This window comes from Silene latifolia, chromosome 8 (genome assembly GCF_048544455.1).
Source record: "Silene latifolia isolate original U9 population chromosome 8, ASM4854445v1, whole genome shotgun sequence".
NCBI classification, from domain to species: Eukaryota; Viridiplantae; Streptophyta; class Magnoliopsida; order Caryophyllales; family Caryophyllaceae; genus Silene; species Silene latifolia.
Genome location: NC_133533.1, coordinates 87,347,359 through 87,367,245, shown reverse-complemented (window position 1 = coordinate 87,367,245; position 19,887 = coordinate 87,347,359). Strand labels below are relative to the sequence as shown.

The 19,887-nt window shown below is 37.3% G+C and overlaps 1 protein-coding gene and 1 long non-coding RNA gene across 2 annotated transcripts; both read right to left on the bottom strand.

Moving 5' to 3' along the window:
- Window positions 1-1,352: 1,352 nt before the first annotated feature.
- On the bottom strand, window positions 1,353-2,284 carry LOC141594452 (uncharacterized). The gene is made up of 4 exons (XR_012522211.1): window positions 2,255-2,284; window positions 2,057-2,129; window positions 1,852-1,950; window positions 1,353-1,646 (listed from the first exon to the last, which is right to left on the bottom strand). It is a non-coding gene; the product is annotated as an uncharacterized LOC141594452 (long non-coding RNA).
- A 5,550-nt stretch (window positions 2,285-7,834) lies between these two features.
- Window positions 7,835-8,855, bottom strand: LOC141595463 (uncharacterized). Its single transcript, XM_074415430.1, has 2 exons — window positions 8,491-8,855; window positions 7,835-8,402 (listed from the first exon to the last, which is right to left on the bottom strand). The coding sequence occupies exons 1-2, from the start codon at window positions 8,853-8,855 to the stop codon at window positions 7,835-7,837; spliced, it is 933 nt and encodes a 310-aa protein (XP_074271531.1).
- Window positions 8,856-19,887: the final 11,032 nt, after the last annotated feature.

Below are 19,887 nucleotides of genomic sequence, written 5' to 3'. Positions count from 1 at the left end.
ATGTATGTGTTTTAGAATATAAGCAGCCTATAATTTTTGCCGCCTATAATTTTTACTTTAGATGCACATCGGTTAAATGTAATGTTTCATGTCCATGATTTTTATATAGACATGAGTTTTATTAAATATCACATGTCCTTTAAAATAAAAAATAATGGACATGCGTTTTTTAACGCAACCGATGTACATATAATTATATGCACATCGGGTTTTTGCAAACAACCGATGTGCATGTTATGTACATCGGTTTTCCAGATAATCCGATGTCCATCGACTGATGTCCATAGCGAGTTTTGTAGTAGTGGCACCCGATCAAGCGCCGGTGGTAAGGCCAATCGATAGGCCACCTCGCCTACACGGTCTAGAATCTCATACGGTCCAATGTACTTCTGACTCAACTTTCCTTTCTTAACGAATCACATGACACCCTTCACAGGCGACACTTTTAAAAGGACCTTGTCACCCACCTGAAACTCCACCGCTCGGCGATGTAAATCTGCATAACTCTTTTTGTCGTTCCTGGGTCGCCTTCATCTTTTGCCGAATCAACTTCACTTGTTCAACCATCTCCTGTACCATTTCTGGTTCTAGAACCATGGCCTCCGCACTGTCATCCCAACAAATGAGACTCCTAAACATCCGTCCATATAAAGCCTCAAAAGGTGTCATTCCAATACTAGTATGATAGCTGATATTATATGAGAACTCGATCAAATCCAACCTATCTTCCCAGCTACCACCAATTCAAATTCCATCACACAAGCCATCAACATGTCCTCCAAGGTCTTTATAATTCGCTCGGTTTATCCGTCCATCGCGGGATGGAATGTTGTACTCATCTTCAAAGTAGTAGCCATCAACTCCTGCAATTCTTGCCAAAATCGCGATATGAATCTTGCATCCCTATCTGACACTATGTCTTTAGGTACCCCATACAACCTTACCACCACTACTACAGAAATCATGAAGGACATCGGACTTCTAGACACATGGACATCGGATTATAGGCCGATGTAGAGTTCAGTCCCGTCCATATGGGGTGTAATGGACATGGGACTTTAAACCGATGTCCATTAATATATGCACATCGGATTTTTAAATATATCCGATGTCCATATGAGTAATGAACATCAGATTTTAACATTAATCCGATGTCCATATGTGTAATGTACATCAGATTTTTATAGAAAGCCCATGTCCTTTGAAGCTAGAATTACATCGAACTTTTATAAATCCGCTGTCCTTTATATTGTTTTTTTTTTTTTAAAAATTTGAAAAGAGCAGGCCAATTCATATTGCATTACACCAATTTGAATGCCAAAACATTAATACAAAACATGCCAACTGCCATTCAACCAAAATGATCGATTTCAATTAATAAAAACCGATCCCAATCAACATACAACGCAACCGTCTCCGTCATCCGAATTCAACAACTAACGAACAACAACAAAGGGCATAACAAATCCCAGCCAACATAACATATGGTCTTGCAGATCATGTAATCAGTTTTTCAAAATGCAACTACCTAATACATTACTACGCTAGCTAGCTATCTACGACTAGATATTGAGAAAATAGTTCGCCCACAAGTCCCGAACCTCATCTAATTCTTCTTGTGAATATGGCGTGGTGTCTTGAAAAACCTGTAATGCATATTAATGACAATGGGGCGTCGGACATGGCCTCACAAGGGCAGCTTCATATAAGCTAATAATTAAGGGAAGAGGGTGCAGCAGCTAGCTCATTGAATTGCGCAAAGAGGTTCGCCCACAATGCGTATAGGCAGCAGGTCAAAGTAGGATAATTACTTGAAAAAATACCGAGTTTTGCTATAATGTCGAAACTGACCTCATTGATAGCTTTTGTTGGATTAGAACGCGTGATGATTTCCAGCATGTACCTCATGACGTAGTATCCGCATTCTACAACACCTTGTTGACGAGCACACTAAAACAACAACTCGACAAGAATTAAACCAATAACATGACTTTGTCAATTAAAAGTGATTGATGATCAGACATTGAATTTGTCGTCATAATAAGCAACAACTTACATTATGTTGCAGCCATTGCGGTGCTTGAGAACGCATTCTTTCCCCACCATTGTAGCCGTATACTCTTACCGATCTAAATATAAACATGGTTTCAAATAAATGATTGTCAGCCAATAATAGTTGCCATTTTTAATGTTCTAATCAGTTGAACATTTATTTATGTGCATATCAATAAATGAACTATTAAGATGAACTTACGCATTAATTAAAGATCTCAACTTTGACGGACCGACTTTCCTAGTGAGTCGAACCAATGCACTTGATTATGATCAGCAACGCTAGTCAACGAGCATCCAATGATCACTTTGTAAATAATTTGTAACTTATTTACATGATAATCAATAATAAATGGTGACAGTTTTGTTTATTTAAAAGGCAAGGTTGATCAACACTTACTCATCGTAATATGGAGCGATGTAAAATTTCCTTTTCAAGTCTTTCATCCTTTTAGAAAGTATGGTTCTTGCTTTATCGAGTCATAGCCTATTTGTGAAATAATTTCGGACATAAGAACCCGTACATTTCTTTGGTCACGAGATGCTATCCAAGTACCTATAACAATATACGTATAAGTATAACCAACATTTACGGTAAATAATCAACCTTTTCCATGGAAGCAGATTAAAAGTTAAAGGAACGAGCGTAACGAGTAGCTTCGCAAACCTACTCGACGTGGTGGCGGTAGATGTTGCGTTTGAATAACCAATACAAGTAGATGTTTTTGATTGAATAACCAATGCAAAACTAAATAATGAGATGCAATAATTGTAGTATACATACCCAAGAAAAGTGTCAATGACTCCAAGGGAGATCTTATTCATGTTCAACAATGAAGCTATGTCTTCCTTGGCGAGGCGCAACCTTTTCTTGGATCCTAGGACATTCTCGATCAAATTAACATCGGTCACTTGATTATCGCGCATCATACTAACTACCCTTGCCAGTAATCGTCTACAATCGTAATTTTGGTCCAAAAGCGCTTTCAACTGGTTGTTTGATCTTGTCACTGATCCACCACCACTTATCTTACTTTTACCACTTTCTACTTTTTGGGAATTAGAAGTTCCAGATGTCTTCCGTCTTTTGGGTTTAGGTGTGTCGTTGCGAGTCTTTTCCGTAATCTTTTCCCGTCTTTTCCCCCATCTTCTCTCCCCCTGTCTTCTCCCCTCTCTCGATTCCAGGTTTTCCGACATTCTTGGGAAAAAGAATTACACCTATAATTATTAGAGCTTGCTTTCGAGTGGCAAGAACTAAAAAAGACGGTTAATCGTATGGCTTTCATACCTTTACGTAGCGTAAAGTGATTCCATTTTTCGGCCAAAGTTCAAAGGAACCAAGGGCATCACCAACAAGATAGCAAATTCCTCGGTTGGTATAGGTAATGGTGTGTCATCCTTACCTTACATGAGAACGTAAATGCATACCCTTAACGTTTTCGCTCCAATTTTTGTACCGTGACAAGCGATGCGACTTGTGGTCTTGAATACTCGTCCAAGTGCCACCTTAGTGAAGTCATTAGTATCTTTTGACTAGCTCACATTCAAATCCTGCGGAGCGATGGACAAGCAAGCAACCAGCAACATAAGTAAAATGTTTATTATCAATTCGTAAATATATATATGATCACTAACATAGTCAATTGTTGCTAGATTTAATTACCTTCTCAGGTATGGCATCAAATGGATCGGAAATATGATCACTAACATTCCCCCATGTTGCAATTCATCTCGACCTCACCTGCGTCTTTCTCATTGTGAACGGAATAACTAACATTCCCATTTGTCTGTTTCTCCCCCATCATTTTTTCAAAGTCTTTATAAACCTCTGACCTCACTTGTTCGTGATCGCTTTGTAAGCTTCTCTAAAAACTCGGTGAAATGACAGTAGTACTCTCATCTCGAGTTCGTTTGCATCCGCCAAAGTCTCGCTTATGCCCGACTCGACCCCCAACACCTCTAACACGACCATAATGCTCAGCAGTTCCAAGCGCTTTTGTCAATTCATCAACTTTTCCGCTAGGTACAAATTCTCCTTTCTTGACCTTTTCCTTCAACACTTCTTGTTTGCAATTATTTTCATTAAATTGTAGCACATGGCATGGAGTATTATATATGATTTTTCTTGAGTAGTGATAAACAGAAATGGAGTACTCACCAGCTCTTCAACTATTTTTCGGTCTACGAATTTATACATGCTCCGTCATTGCCTACTCTTCCCTCTATCCATAAGTCACCTCGTTTTATGATAGTTGGGGTTTGACTACTTTCTTCTGCTGAGTCGTCTATCCCCGTTCCTTTCTCTTTTTCTTGTTCTTTGATCTTCAATTTTGCTTTCAATTTTTCTTCCAATTTTCGCTTGGCTTTTCGATATCCTCCACGAGACATTCGTGAGGGTACTTGTTCTTACTCGCCTCTCTGCAGCAACCTTACTTATAGCCTGCAAAAATAAAAGAGAGCGACTTATTAGCAGAATACGAACTTATTTATTACTACCAGCATGATACTAAAATATAAACGAATCTGGATCTAAGTACTTACTTTAAATTCTTCTGACAGTCGAGACTCTTTAAACTCCTTCCATACTTCAGATTTGATGTAAGGATACTTCTTTACCGGATCAGTCTCAACAGGCAACTTTCGACCTTTAGGGGGTTTTCGATAAACATACACTGCAGTCAATTTTGACTTAAAGTTTGTCCACGTGGTATTTGCAATTTTGATAACTTCTTTGGTACTTTGTCTTTGGAATGTCAAAAGCGTCTACAAATGCCAAAACATCATATGTGATTTCGAATGTCCAAAATTTGTCATTAATAATAAGCGGGAAAATTAATTAGTATCTTACCAAAACCTCATCCCAAATCTTCCGCTTAAGCTCCTCTCCCACATGCTTCCATGTACGAATGGTAATTGGCACTTTCGAGCGTCCAAGTAGACCAACATAACTCGTATACTTAGCACCAATCTTCTCAATTGGCTCACCATCAGAATCAAATGGTACTTTAAGCTTTTTACCTTGATCACGTAATGCTGTCAACTCCTTCATAAGCACCACGCTTTTGATCTTTCTTGGACGAGTTGTACTACTACATGGTACTGATGAAGCCATGATGACCTGCATCAAAATAAATTAAAACAGATCGAGAAAATGGACAAAATACGGCGAACATGTACAAAGAAGAAAACTAATTTACTGAAACAAGGTAAACTTAATTACCTCCTAGCTAGATGTATGCAATTGCTCTCATAGATATAAAAATCATAAGTAATTGAACATAAGGAAGACATTAGGTCAGATGTTAAAGTAAGGAACAGGTGAAAATAAGTACAGATTGAGAGACGACTATTACTTAAAATAACGACCCGTGCTCTGCAGGATGCTTTTTAGGGTGAATTGACTCTCCAAATCAAATTACTCCAAAAAATACGCTCTAATGATAAATGATAAGTAAGTGACTTAAACAACTAAAAATAGGAAAGACATTAAAATGAAAATCTTTGTCTTAAAATAAAAACATAACAAACAAAAGAAAAATGAGTGAGAGCAATTGTCTTAACATAAAAGTCAACCCATAAAGTTGCAAACAAAAACTAGCTACTGATTTTTTCTAGGTCAACCCATAACCCTTCTTCATGGTCATCTCGTAGATAAAAGTCATCTACATCATCAGTAGTCGTAGGCGGCAATCCAGAAGAAAAAGGAGGCAATTCGTCATCCACTTCATCCATTGCTTCTTTACCCACAAATTGCTTCTTACCATGAAGGACAATCGACCACTTCTCATCCTCTGGATCTTTAATATAAAAGATTTGTCTTGCCTGATTAGCCATAATGAACGGCTCTGATTTGTATCCTTCACGTGAGAAATCTACCAACGTGAAACCCATCCTATCAACTCGAACGCCCTTATTATGCTCAACCCACATACAACGGAAAACAGGTATCCTAAACTGAACGTAGTCTAACTCCCAAATTTCTTTGATGACCCCAAAGTATGGCTGAGCATCATAAGCAGGTCTAGTATCTTTAGCACTAGCAACACTCATTGACATAGCCATCAAAGCTACTCCACTATTTTGCATAGTACTTCTATCATCTTGATCCTTAGTGTAAAAGGAGTACCCATTGACGTCATAACCTTGATAAGTTAACACATGAAAACTAGGTCCATGTGCTAACCACCTTACCTCATCAGAGACTTTCTCACGCTCAAGTAATGTACTCGTTATCTACTTCATCAGAGAACCATTTACGAAATAACCGATTATGCTCCATTGCTAACCACCTTTCTCCTTTAGAAGGATTTTGAGCACTTAGAAGGGTTTGATGCTTCTCTAAATATGGATGCACATCCACCATGTGTTGGAGAATATAAAAGTGTGCCCGATCAAGGGTTTTCGGATTAGCGATTACTACTTTTTCCCAAGAGTACCTTGTCCTGTAGTCTTCCTTCATGTCGAGATGTCGGAAGCCCAATAGGTTCAACATTGGACATGTACTCATTGACAAACTGTAGGGCCTCTTCTCGCAATATAACCTGAATCATACAACCTTTCGCCTGTTTTGGTTTCTTACATAGGCGGCTAAAGGCTTCATATATCGCTCAAATGGATACATATTTCTTAAAAATAACGGTCCACAAATCTTAATTTCCCTCACCAAATGTACTACTAAGTCTTTGCATTATATCGAAAAAGGAAGGAGGGAAAAACATCTCAAGTTCACACATAGTAGTAATAACATCTCGTTGTAATGTATTCAACGTATCTGAGTCAACAACTTTGCTAAATATTGCATTGAAAAAATAGCAAAGTCGAATAATAGCTCCCCGAACATGATTAGGCAGAACTCCACGAAGCGCAACGGGTAGTAATTGTTGCATTAAAGTGTGACAATCATGTGATTTCAAACCCACCAGTTTTAAGTCTTTCATAGACACAAGATTTCTTATGTTCGATGAATAGCGTTGCGGAAGCTTCACCCCATGTAAACATTCACACACACTTTTTTTTTCATTTCGTGACAAAGTATAACAAAGTGGGGGTAAATAGGTCCTTGACCCTCTAATTTGTGGTGCTAGTTCTGGTCGTATATTTTGAGCAGCCATATCTTGTCTTGCTTTGACACCATCCTTTGTTTTACCAGGGATGTTGAGAAGTGTGCCAATAAGGCTCTCACACACATTTTTCTCCACGTGCATGACATCAATACAATGTCTCACGGACAAATGTTTCCAATATGGTAAATCCCAAAATATAGACCTCTTTTTATATAAGGTCCCATCACTTCTCTTATAAGGTTTTCCAAAATTATTTTCAATGTTTTTCACTTTCTCATAAACCTCTTTCCCACTTAAAATTTTTGGAGGGTTTCTAAGTTCTTGTTTTCCATTAAATGGCTTCATTTTTTTCCTATAAGGGTGTGAGCGGTGGAGCAACCTTCTGCTACAAAGGTACACATTCTTTCCTCCATGAACTAAACGATCAGAAATTGTATCCTCCTCACAAATTGGGCAAGCTTTAGCCCCTTTCACAAAGATAACCAGATAGGTTGCCATATGCCGGGAAGTCATTAATGGTGCAAAATATCATGGCACGTAGGTTAAAAGTCTCACCACGATAAGCATCATATAACTCTACCCCTTCATCCCATAATAACTTTAAATCATCCATCAATGGTTCCAAGTAAACATCTATGTCATTTCCAGGTTGCTTAGGCCCGGAAATTAGTAGTGACAACATAAGATATTTACGTTTCATGCATAACCAAGGAGGCAAATTATAAATTGTTAGCAAAAAACAGCCACGTACTCCATCGACTACTTAGATTACCAAATGGATTCATACCATCAGTACATAGTCCAAGCCTTAAATTTCTAGCATCGGACCCAAATTCGGGAAACAAATGATCTATGCTTTTCCACCGAGTTGAATCGGCAGGATGACGAATTTTGTCATCTAAAATTCTACCATCACCACCAGCATGCCAAATTAAGTTTCTCGCCTCTTTTAAATTTGCAAACATTCTTTTAAATCTTGGGATAATGGGAAGATACCACAAGACTTTAACTGGGACACCTTTACTATTTGTGGAATTCTTTTTCGGCAACTTATAACGTGAACTCCCACACTTTGGACATTTGTCTAATTCTTTATAATCTTTCCGAAACAAAATGCAATCGTTACGACATGCATGTATTTTTACATAATCAACTCCCATTGGACACAAAATTTTCTTAGCATCATACGTACGCCTAGGGAGTTCATTGCCTTCCGGTAACATCTGACCCAAAAACTCAAGCAAAGTTGTGAAACTTTTATCACTCCATCCATTTTTAGCCTTTAAACTATACAATTTTAAAGTTGCTTATAGGCGTGTGAAAGTTGAACCAGGGTACAAGGGTTTTATTGCATCACCAAAATGACCTATCAAACATCTCAATTTCACTTGGGTCTACAGCGGATTTTTTCAAATCATTTATAAGATTGTCTACTCGATCAACATTTTCATCAAAATCCTCTCCCTCAAAGTCGCTATCATCCCCTAAATTACTACACAAAGTGGGCAGCACATCCTCCCCATGCCAGATCCACCTTGTATAACTCTTGTCAATACCATTAATTAGGAGGTGACTTTCCAATTCTACCGCATCAACATACTCATTATTCCCACATTTAACACATGGACAGAAAAGTTGTTCCACATTCTCTGCATTATTCATAGCATGTCTAACAAAATATTCCACCCCTTCCCTATATCTTGAATCCAAACGATCAACAAACATCCATTCGCGATCCATATCCATACTCCAAATTTACTGCAATAATAGGGAAGAGGGTTAAAATCTGCTTACTATTTTCAGAGTTCATCACTTCACCTAATTACTTAACTCTCTACTCCTTAATTAACATTCTACCTTACTTTTACTCCTTACTTTGTTTATTTACATGCTTTTTATGCTACAACAGTATTGATCAAAAATAGTAAGCAGATTTTCAAACATGCTAATCACAGACCATACATTCACTACACATTCACACATGCTAATCACAGACCATAGAAACCCCCAATTTGAGCATACATTCACATACATTCTTTCACAGACCATACATTCACGTAACTACCAACTAATCGCTCATACAACCACATCAAAAGAGACCCAATTCAACTAAACATTAGAATGATAAGTTTGATAATCTAATAGTCAAGTTTGAAACTTTTCGAATGATTATTAAAAAACTAAATGGCAAAATTCAAGCAAAGAAAGGTGCCAAAATAATTAATACAATGCTCATCCGCTTATACACAAATTCATCACTTAAACAAACAAAGAATTCAACTAACAACGAGTATCATTCATATATAAACCAGGAATATAAATGCATGTAATACAATAATAGCAATGTATAATAATAAACCCCCAATTAGATTATCAATTAAATTATAACCCTATAATTCATTCTTCAGTCAAAATTACAAACAAATCAAAAACCATTTCAGTAAAATATTCAAATAAACCATAAAATGATCGAGAATAAATATATAAATGATAGGGGAAGATTAATTACCTAATAATAAAGAGCGAAGAACGAAGCAGAAGAAGCAGCAGCTAGGGTTTGATGTCGCGAGGTGATGAGAACGAAGATCGATGATATCGCGGTGAAGAGAAGAAGGATGATGTCGCCGGTGATGAGAGAAGAAGGGATGAACGATGAAGCAGCAGCAGTAGCTAGGATTTTGGGTTTTTGATCGGGTTTTGAAGTGAAGAAGCTAAGGGATGAAGGATGTATAGAGAAGAAAGGGATGATCGAGTAATAAGCTAAGGGTTTGGGTTTGTCTCAGTATGCTAGTGAAAATAATTTGGGGCGGGGGAATTGTTTTTATTTTGCGCCCAAATTGAGGATTATATGGACATGGGTTGTAATTTAATCCGATGTCCATTATAATGGACATGGGTTGAAAATAACAACCGATGTCCATATAATATAATTACATCAGACTTTTATAAAAATCCGATGTGCAAACTTATTACATCTGTTTTTTCAAAAATCCGATGTCCATCCACTGATGTCCTTGATGAATTCTGTAGTAGTGCACATGCTTTCGGTAACCAGTAGCCAGTTGTAGCTTGCTCCATGTGTCTTTCATTGGAATGAAGTGAGATGACTTGGTCAGTCGATCCACAATTACCCAAATCATGTTGTTGCCCTGCTGAGTCCCCGGTAGCCCCACAATGAAATCCATTGAAATTATTAGATTCCCATTTCCACTCTAGTACCTCAACTGACTAAACCTTACCTTGCGGTCTTCGTTGCTCACCCTTGACCCTCTGACAAGTCAAATATCTAGCTAAAAACTCTGTGACATCTTTCTTCATACCTGGGCCACCAAAAGGTCTTTTTTAAGTCTTTGTACAATTTGTCACCACCCGGATGCACTGAATAAGGAGTGCAATGAGCCTCAATCATGATCGCCCTTCTCATCTCCGCATCCTCAGGAACTCACCATCTACCATCATACCGAACACTCTCATCCTCGTGAAGCGAGAATCTCAAAATATTGTTGTTGCCTATCCTTTCTCTCCATTCTTGAATTTTAGGATCAAGCAATTGTGTCTGTCTCAAGTTATCATAAAACCGTGGTTCCACTGTCAAATCGCCGATGGTGTCCCCTTTGCGAATCATATGTATACCCATCTTAGTCACTTCATCTTTTAGCTGCATTAGTGACAAAGCATTGCATAAGGAATGCACACTCTTCCTACTCAACGCGTTAGCTACAACATTAGCCTTTCCCTCATGGTAGATTATCTCTATATCATAGTCCCTTATCAGCTCAATCCATCTCCTCTGTCGCATATTCAGCTCCTTTTGAGTGAAAATGTATTTCAAACTCTTATGATCTAAGAACACCTAAAAAGTTGTCCCGTAGAGGTAGTGTCTCCAAATCTTTAGAGCAAACACAACGGCTCCCAACTCCAAGTCATGAGTAGGGTAGTTCTCCTCATAAGTTTTCAGTTGTCTCGATGCATAAGCAATGACCTTCTCATTTTGTATTAAAAAACAACCCAGACCATTCTTCGAAGTGTCAGTATAAACCTCAAAGTTCTCACTCCCGTCAAGTAGTACTAAGACAGGAGTTGTAGTTAAACCATCTTTTAAAGTTTGGAACGCTTTTTCACAACTCTTATCCCAGCGAAAACGGTTCTCTTTAATTTCCTCATCAAAACTGTCATCGGCCTAGCAATAGTAGAAAAGTCTTTCACGAACCTCCTGTAGTAACCAGCCAAGCCTAAGAAACTCCGAATTTCAGCCACATTTTTCGGTGCTTCCCAATTTGACACTGCTGCAATCTTGTTAGGATCCACAGACACCCTATCCTTTGAAATCACATGGCCCAGAAAAGCTACCCTCTCCAACCAAAACTCGCACTTGGACAACTTAGCATACAACTGGTTATCGCGTAGTTTCTGCAATACCAATCGTAGATGCTTCGCATGCTCCTCTTTAGTCTTGGAATATACTAGAAAGTCGTCAATGAAGACCACCACAAATTGGTCCAAGAAAGGACTGAAGATCCGATTCAGCATATCCATGAATGCAACTGGTGCATTAATCAACCCAAAAGGCATCACCACGTACTCATAGTGACCATACTGTGATCTGAAAGCTGTCTTAGGAACATCCTCATCTCGGATCTCAACTGATGGTACCCCGACCTCAGATCGATCTTGGAAAACATCCCAGCTCCACTTAACTGATCGAATAAGTCATCAATTCACGGCAACGGATACCTGTTCTTCACCGTGACATGGTTCAATTCCATGTAGTCGATGCATAGCCTCATACTACCATCCTTCTTCTTTACAAATAACACCGGTGCTCTCCACGGTGATACACAAGGTCGAATGTACCCCTTTTCTAACAAATCATCCAGTTGTTTCTTCAACTCTTCCAATTCTTTCAGTATAGTCTGGTACGGAGCCTTAGATATAGGTCCCATTCTCGGCTTCAACTCCACACTAAAATTGTTGTCCCTCTTTGGTGGTAACCCTGGAATCTCATCTGGAAAAACATCAACGAACTTGATACGGTCGTTATGTACCAAAAATAAATACCTAAATATAACTAACAGAAGCTAATGATAAGTAGGGTCGATCTCCACAGGGAGGCAAGGTATCTATCTGAAAGTCCGTCTATCTAAGTCACAAATGGGGGGTTTTAAATTGGTTTTCTAAACTACTAAGGATCAAAGGTCAAGAGAAATAAAGCAAGAGCAATAAAGTGAGAAATTGAGATATAAGTGATCAGATAAAAGAGGTATGTCAGGATTTCGGTTCACCATGGCAGTTTATCGACTCAATGCAAATAGCCTAGACAATTTACTATGAGAAGGGCAAGGGAAAGGTCCTTCCGGTCTGCTATCCACCCTAGAATTCCACTAACTTAACTTCCGTCCTCATTAGGGTAGTCTACTGTTCATAGCAGGTCTGTTTATTCCAATCTTCCGATCCAGGAACAAAGTTAACCAAATTAATGTTATTTAGAAGCGCGCACTCAACTAAATATGTTACAGTTATATTGCTATGGTGACAGATTCTCACAAGTAAAGTATCTAGTCTATTTACTACATCGTCTCATCCCTACCATGGATCCCCTAATCCTAACATATGGAGATTAGCTACTCATGTTCTTAAGGCAATCAACAATAATAACAATAAGCATACTAACTAGAGACATAGCAAGAGAATAATAAATAAGCATAAGAACAAGAATAACAATAAGAGAACAAGAAATAAAAACAAGCAAAGTATTAAGATTAAGATTAAGAGAAAGGAAAGATTACAATCCAAATGAATCCGGCATAAAGAACAATCCACCGTAATTAAGAGAAAAAGTTCTGAAGTGATTAAGAGAAGTTCAGAGATTAAGAAGTATGTAAAGCGTAGCTAAGAGATGTTTTATAACCTAATGACGACTCCCTTATATAGGGGAGTGAAAATTAACATAATTAAACCTATCACGGATTACTAAAACCCGTGTAACACAGCAAACTACTCGATCGAGTACTTTCAGACTACTCGATCGAGGTCTTCCCCAGCCAAACTGTTCGATCGAATAGAAAGGGCTCTCGATCGAACTCTTTCAATAAAGCGCATTTTGATCGAGTACAAAGAACCACTCGATCGAACTCTAATATCTGCCAAAGTACTCGATCGACTTCCAGAACCTCTCGATCGAGTGCTTTCCACTGAGAACAGCCTTCAACTCGTCTTGGCAGCTTCCATTGACCTCCCTTCACGCATCCCGAGGTACGACCTCTAGGGGTGGGCATAATCCGGTCCGGACCGGAAAAATGGACCGGTCCGGACCGGAATCTAGTGGACCGGAACCGGAATTAAAAATTCCGGTCCGGTCTCCGGTCCACCATTTTCCAAGATTCCGGTTTCCGGTCCGGTCCGGTCCGGACCGGTTTGGACCGGAATGCCCGGAATTATTGTTATTTGCATTTTTTTTCTTAAAATTGTATTTTTATTCCGGTCCAACCGGTCCGATCCGGTCCAATGAACCGGAATTTTTGGACCGGAATTTGAAAAAGTGGGTAATTCCGGTCCAACCGGTCCGGTCCGGTCTTGGACCGGAATTTTTCCGGTCCGGTCCCGGTCCGGAATTTTTGTAATCGGTCCGGTCGGTCCATGAATTTTGTCGATTCGGTTCGGTCCAAACGGTTCGGTCGGTCGGTCGGTTTTGGACCGGTGCCCACCCCTAACGACCTCTACTCTAAGATCTCCGTCTCCTTACAATGCATGCTAAATGGGACGAATAAGGGACGATTCCGCTACTTCCAGGTCCATTTCTGCAATTAAGATAAAACAAACCAAAGTAGCCAATTCGGGGCATTTTGCAATACAAAGCGATACAAAAACCGGTATCTCTGTTACTGTAGGTTCCTCCGATCGACTATCCCGAATGTGACAAAGAAACATGGGACCCCTTCCTCAGGTAAGATTTAAAGGTTATAACTGCAATAGCCTTGAATTTTGGCTTGACCACAAACCCCCTATAAGATACTCTAGTTCCATTAGGACCCCACAAAGTCACCTTTTTCTGATGGCAATCTATACTACCTTTATACTTACCCAACCAGTCCATCCCGATGATGACCTCAAACCCTCTCATAGAACACTCAAACAAATTAACCGGAAGTTTAACTTCCCCAATAACCATAGACACTTCTTTATACAATCTCTCACAAGAAGCCGACTCTCCCGATGGTATGACAACATTATCTTTTACAGACTCATACTCCCCCAAACCCATTGTCAAAGCATGTCCCCTAGATACAAAAGAATGTGTAGCCCCCGAATCAAATAAAACAAAGGTCGACGTATTATTAACGAGAAAAGTACCAGTGACGACTTGCGCATCCTCCTCAGCTGCATGTTTGTCCACCATGAACAGCTTGCCACTATTCTTTTGAGGTCCACCCTGCACCGTGCTTACGAACGTTGTGTTGGGAAATGTGTCCTCAACAATAGTGCGATCAAATGATTTAAATATCATTATTAAATCTCATACTAAGAATATGTGAGGGATGATTCTTTATACAGTCGACTGACCGTCATTAATCGGTAATGATTGGCTAACTAGAGTTTGACATTACTGTCGTGTGACGGTGGTGGTCAGTTGATCCCTTTAGGTCACACCTATAGGATGAGGCCCAAATAGATATTTAATTAATTGTATGCGATACAGGTTAATTAATTCCTTAATTATGGGAGTGCAATTTTGCGTCTTATTGTAATGTGATTAAATAAGATTTAATTTAGTAATTAAGTGTTAAATTACTAAATTAGTTGAGGTATTATATAAGTTTTGAGGTAGAAGTAATTAGTTATTTAAAGTTACAAGAAGTTATAATTTTAACTAACTAGTAATTATGGGACCCATTATATTTTGATAGAATGGTAGTATACTACTCAAAAGTGCAGTGTATATTATATTATTAATTGTAATATTTAAGTGTTAAAAGATTACATCTATAAATATTATTAAAAGGCATCCTAAAAAGGCCAACTAGACAATGCCACATGGGATGTGGAAAAGCCACATAGACATTCACATTGTCACCTTGGTTAAAATTGACACACGTCTGCCCCATTGTTCTCCACGTAGACATCTATCTATACTATATAGTTAAAAAGTTATTTATACCATTTAATTTAATTTCACATGGCATTAATATTTAATATTTTATACCCCATTAATTTCTATTAATTTTTATTGATTATTTAATTATTTATTAATTAATATTAGATTATTGATTATTTGATTTTTTTTTAAATGAATGATTACTAAAAGTCCATACAAAAATGTCATTACATATTGTATAACATACAAATAAAGAAAATCAAAAGACATCATTAATATTCTTAAATCAAATGTATATATTAAAAATTTGATGAGCTAAAAAAACCAAAAAAAGATGTAACTTACCAAAATTCACATAAAAGTTTCATAATTTACATTTATATTTCACATTTTAATTGGAATTTTTGGAAGAGAACATATATGTTAGTGAATCAGTTAAATTTATTCATATTAATACAACTCATAAAATTAAAGTATACATTTATCTATTTATTTAAAATTTATATAATAATAATAGTATAAAAAGGTTAACATTGAGTATATTTTTAAATGACATGTGATATAACCATATGATTTCAAGAAGCCATATTACAAGTCTCATCATATCATAATTATTTTCTTTTATGTCCCCTAATATTTATTCTTATAATTATAATATTAAAAAAAATTAAAGAAGACAATAAACTTTTATTATAATTGTAGAAGATTAATGTCTATTCCATGAGCAAGATAATAGACATGCATTTTTATTATAATTTTTTACCAGCCTACAACTCATTCGTTCTTCTCATGTTCCCTTTTCCAATATAAGATTGGATTAATTGATAGGAATACTCTGAACTATGGGCGGTCTGCTCAAAATACTCCAAACTCTATTTTAACTACCAATATAACCAACTAATGCTCTCCTTCGCTTTTATTATAATATGTGACCGGCTACCTGCTTTGTAGGTGAAAAAATTTCTAACACTCCTCTAACCCCCTTTCTCTTTCTCTTCTTCTTTCTGTGTTCACCTAAACCATTAAAGCTCACCCTCTTCTCAAGCACACACAACTCCATTATTGATTTAAATCCGCCTTGCACCACTTTCTACCACCCTAACCCAACCCATATTGTCAGAACCGCCAATCATCCTTCTCACCGAAAACCGATTCATCAATGGTATCCAAACCCGCGCACCACGACCTCTCTCCACCCCGTACCACTTCAAGTCAACCTCGCCACAACAAAATAGCATCTCATCATGAACATACTACATCTCAATTCAACACACACCGTCAAAGTCACAATAAATTGAAGATCGTCGGAGGCCAATAATTATTCAGTTCACAAACAACGACAATCAAGCAGTAACGAAATCATTGATGGTAAATCTCAAAACAAGTACTCCGTACAACTGAATAACACAAATAATAGCATAGAAAGAGCAAAAATTAAAAGTAAAATTAAAAGAAAAAAAGGGAAATACATTTGGGACGCTTGGAATTTCTGCGGGTAGCAGAAGGATCAGCTGATCCAGGTGATGCTGGGTTTGAACTACTCATCGATTATAATCAAAGAGATTTCCTAAAGATATTATCGACTATTACCCCAAAAATAATCAAGAGATTGCCCAAAGATGGATTACTGAGAGAGATTTAAGGGGTTTTTGTTTGATGTGTGATTTAACTTTAAAATTGTTGGTTCATTCTGGCAACATTAAATTGTATATTGTTCGATTTTCCATTTTAGATATATATAATACTTACTCTTTATCAAAAAAAAAAAAAAAAAAGGAAGACAGAGATATAATTTGTAAAGGAAGAAGATGAAGAATGGAGAAGGAGGAAATAAGGGGTAAAGAAAGAAGATGAAGACTCATAAGGAAGAAGATGAAGATTCATAAATGAAAAAAAAATGGGTACAAAAAAAGAATGACCTGCTACAATAAGTTAACGAAACAACCTATTCTATTCAAAGCGAAAAAGGGCATTAGTTCGTTATATTGGTAGTTAAAATAAAGTTTGGAGTATTTTGAGCAGCATACTCATAGTTCAGAGTATTCCTATCAATTAATCCTATAAGATTTTACTATATTGGTCCAACTTATTTGATAATATTTTAAATATACTCGGTATATCTTATGCAATTTTGTATTTCATGTACAATAATTTTGGCATAATACTAATTTGTACAATTGATTGAATTTTCAGGAGCATAACATACTTGGAGATCAATATGTGCAAATGACAATCGACAAGTATGTGGATTTTTTAAGAGGTAGCATGATGTTTCTCATTTTTTTTTCTTGAAATTTCTTTTTTTTTGGGAGATTTGTGGATTTTTTAAGAGGTAGCATGATGTTTCTCTTTTTTTTTTCTTGAAATTTCTTTTTTTTTGGGAGATTTTTATATTTTAATTATTAATACAAAACTCATTTCACAATATTTTACATATACTCGGTATATCTTATGGAATTTTGCATTTCGTGTACAATTGATTTTGGCATAATACTAATTTGTACAATTCATTGAATTTTTCAGCAACATGACATACTTGGAGATCAATAAGTGCAAATGACAATCGACAAGTAGGTGGATTTTTTAAGAGGTGGCATGATGTTTCTCATTTTTTTCTTGGAATTTTTTTTTGGGAGATTTTTCTATTTTAATTATTAATACATGACAATCAGTGAGTACATAACACAATTTAAGAATTATCAATATTTTTATTTCAGATATTAGTTCAATATCAGTTAATATTTGATGTTGGAGGATGTGTTCATATTGATGATCAAATCTGAAGCTCCTGAATTGAGTAATCACCATATTGAGGATGTATTTTTATGTCGTCGATCATTTTAATTGATATTAACCTATCTATTTTTGTTCCAATAATTATGCTAAGGTTTTTAGCCTATTCGTTATTCTTGGCCTTTTAGTTGTAGTAATAGTATCGAAACAACATTGACGGATAAATCTTACAAAAAAAAACCATCAAATGATAAATAAATTTGAAATGGAGAGACACGTATTCAATGTATTCAATTACTATATTAGTCTTACTTCATTCACTTTGTTAGACTATTTTTCTTTTACCTATTGAAGGAGAAAAACTTGACCGCATTTGGTAAATTGGCGGTTAAGAAACTTCTCAATCTCCGGAGCACCAATATCTTGAAGTTACATAATACATAACCCATGTATAAGTATTAATCATTGATTTCTATATAAACAAACTATGTCTATATACATATAATTAGACTATTTAGTTTGAGTATGATGAATTTAGAATGCAAATCATTACTGAATTTACGAGTTAGCATAAATCATGAATCATCAGAATAATGAGCAACGTCATCCGTTCACTATATACATTCAAAAAAAAAATCTATTAAATGTTTAAATCCCATTAATTTACTAGGTTGATGATAGAGGAGAATAAGAGTTATTCATGATTAATTTTTTTTTTGTATCTTTTGCAAAGACCCACATTTTAACGACAAATAAAGTGCCTCTATTCGGCTATTCCCCACTAATCTATTATTATTATTATTATTATTATTATTATTTATTATTATTATTATTATTATAAAGGGATGCGCGCAGCTTTCATTAAAATAAAAAAATAAAAATAAAAGTTTACATGAAATTGGTGGGGAGCCGAGAAACAATCTGGGCCCCCACACCCTTAGCAATAGCAAAGCTAAGTCTAGTAAAAATGTAAGCGGCTACCCGAGCCCCCGCATCCTGAGATACCGAGAATTTCTGGATCCGCTTGAGCAAGGGAACAAAGATCCGAACCCAGCTCCCAAGTGAAGAGAAAGAGAAAGGTAGGAAACCATAACCCGCCACCGCGCACAAATCCCCATACTTAGCACACTTTTTGAGCAAAGATCGGCGACAACCCGGCCCGGCACAAAATCTGCCAACCCAGTTTGAGTCAAAGGTGAAGAACATGTCAGGTCGACGCACACATCACGACCCATGTCCCAAGAATAAAGCAATAAATCCGCAGGACGAAGAGAGCCACCATGCCCATCAACCAAACCGATATCAACCTCCTCCCCGCAAAGAATACCGGATCTATAGCAAATGTCGAAAAGAGTGTCCCGGACAAGGTTATGCCGATGTTTAACGCCCATAGTACCGAGACAAGAAACAACGTGGTCCCCAAAAACATCCCAAAGAAAAAACCCGAGAGCAAGCGGGACGGGGCCTAGATACCGTGAATAACGGAACACCTGTGACGATACCCAAAGACACTACGGTAAGTCCTCCGTTCATAGTCCGCCCCAACCCGAGATAGGAACCGCACGTAACCAATCGGAGGAGTGAGAGCCCCGCCGAGATCGCCATAAAGCAAGCGGCTTGGTGTCAAAGAGAAAATGACTACGAGGCGAAGAAAGAACCGTCGTGAAATAAATATACGCCAATTTCTTCATAAGTTTGGGGACAATTTCACTAGGGTGACCTAATATATCGAACCCGTAGTCACGTAAACACCGCGGCATCATCAAAAGCGGGGCCGGCAAGAAGAACGTCGTGAAATAAATATCTGCCAATTTCTTCATAAGTTTGGGGGCAGCAATTTCACTAGGGTGACCTAATATATCAGAACCTGTAGTCACAGTAAACACCTGCGCGGGATCATCAAAAGCAGGGCCAGCGGCATTATTATTATTATTATTATTATTATTA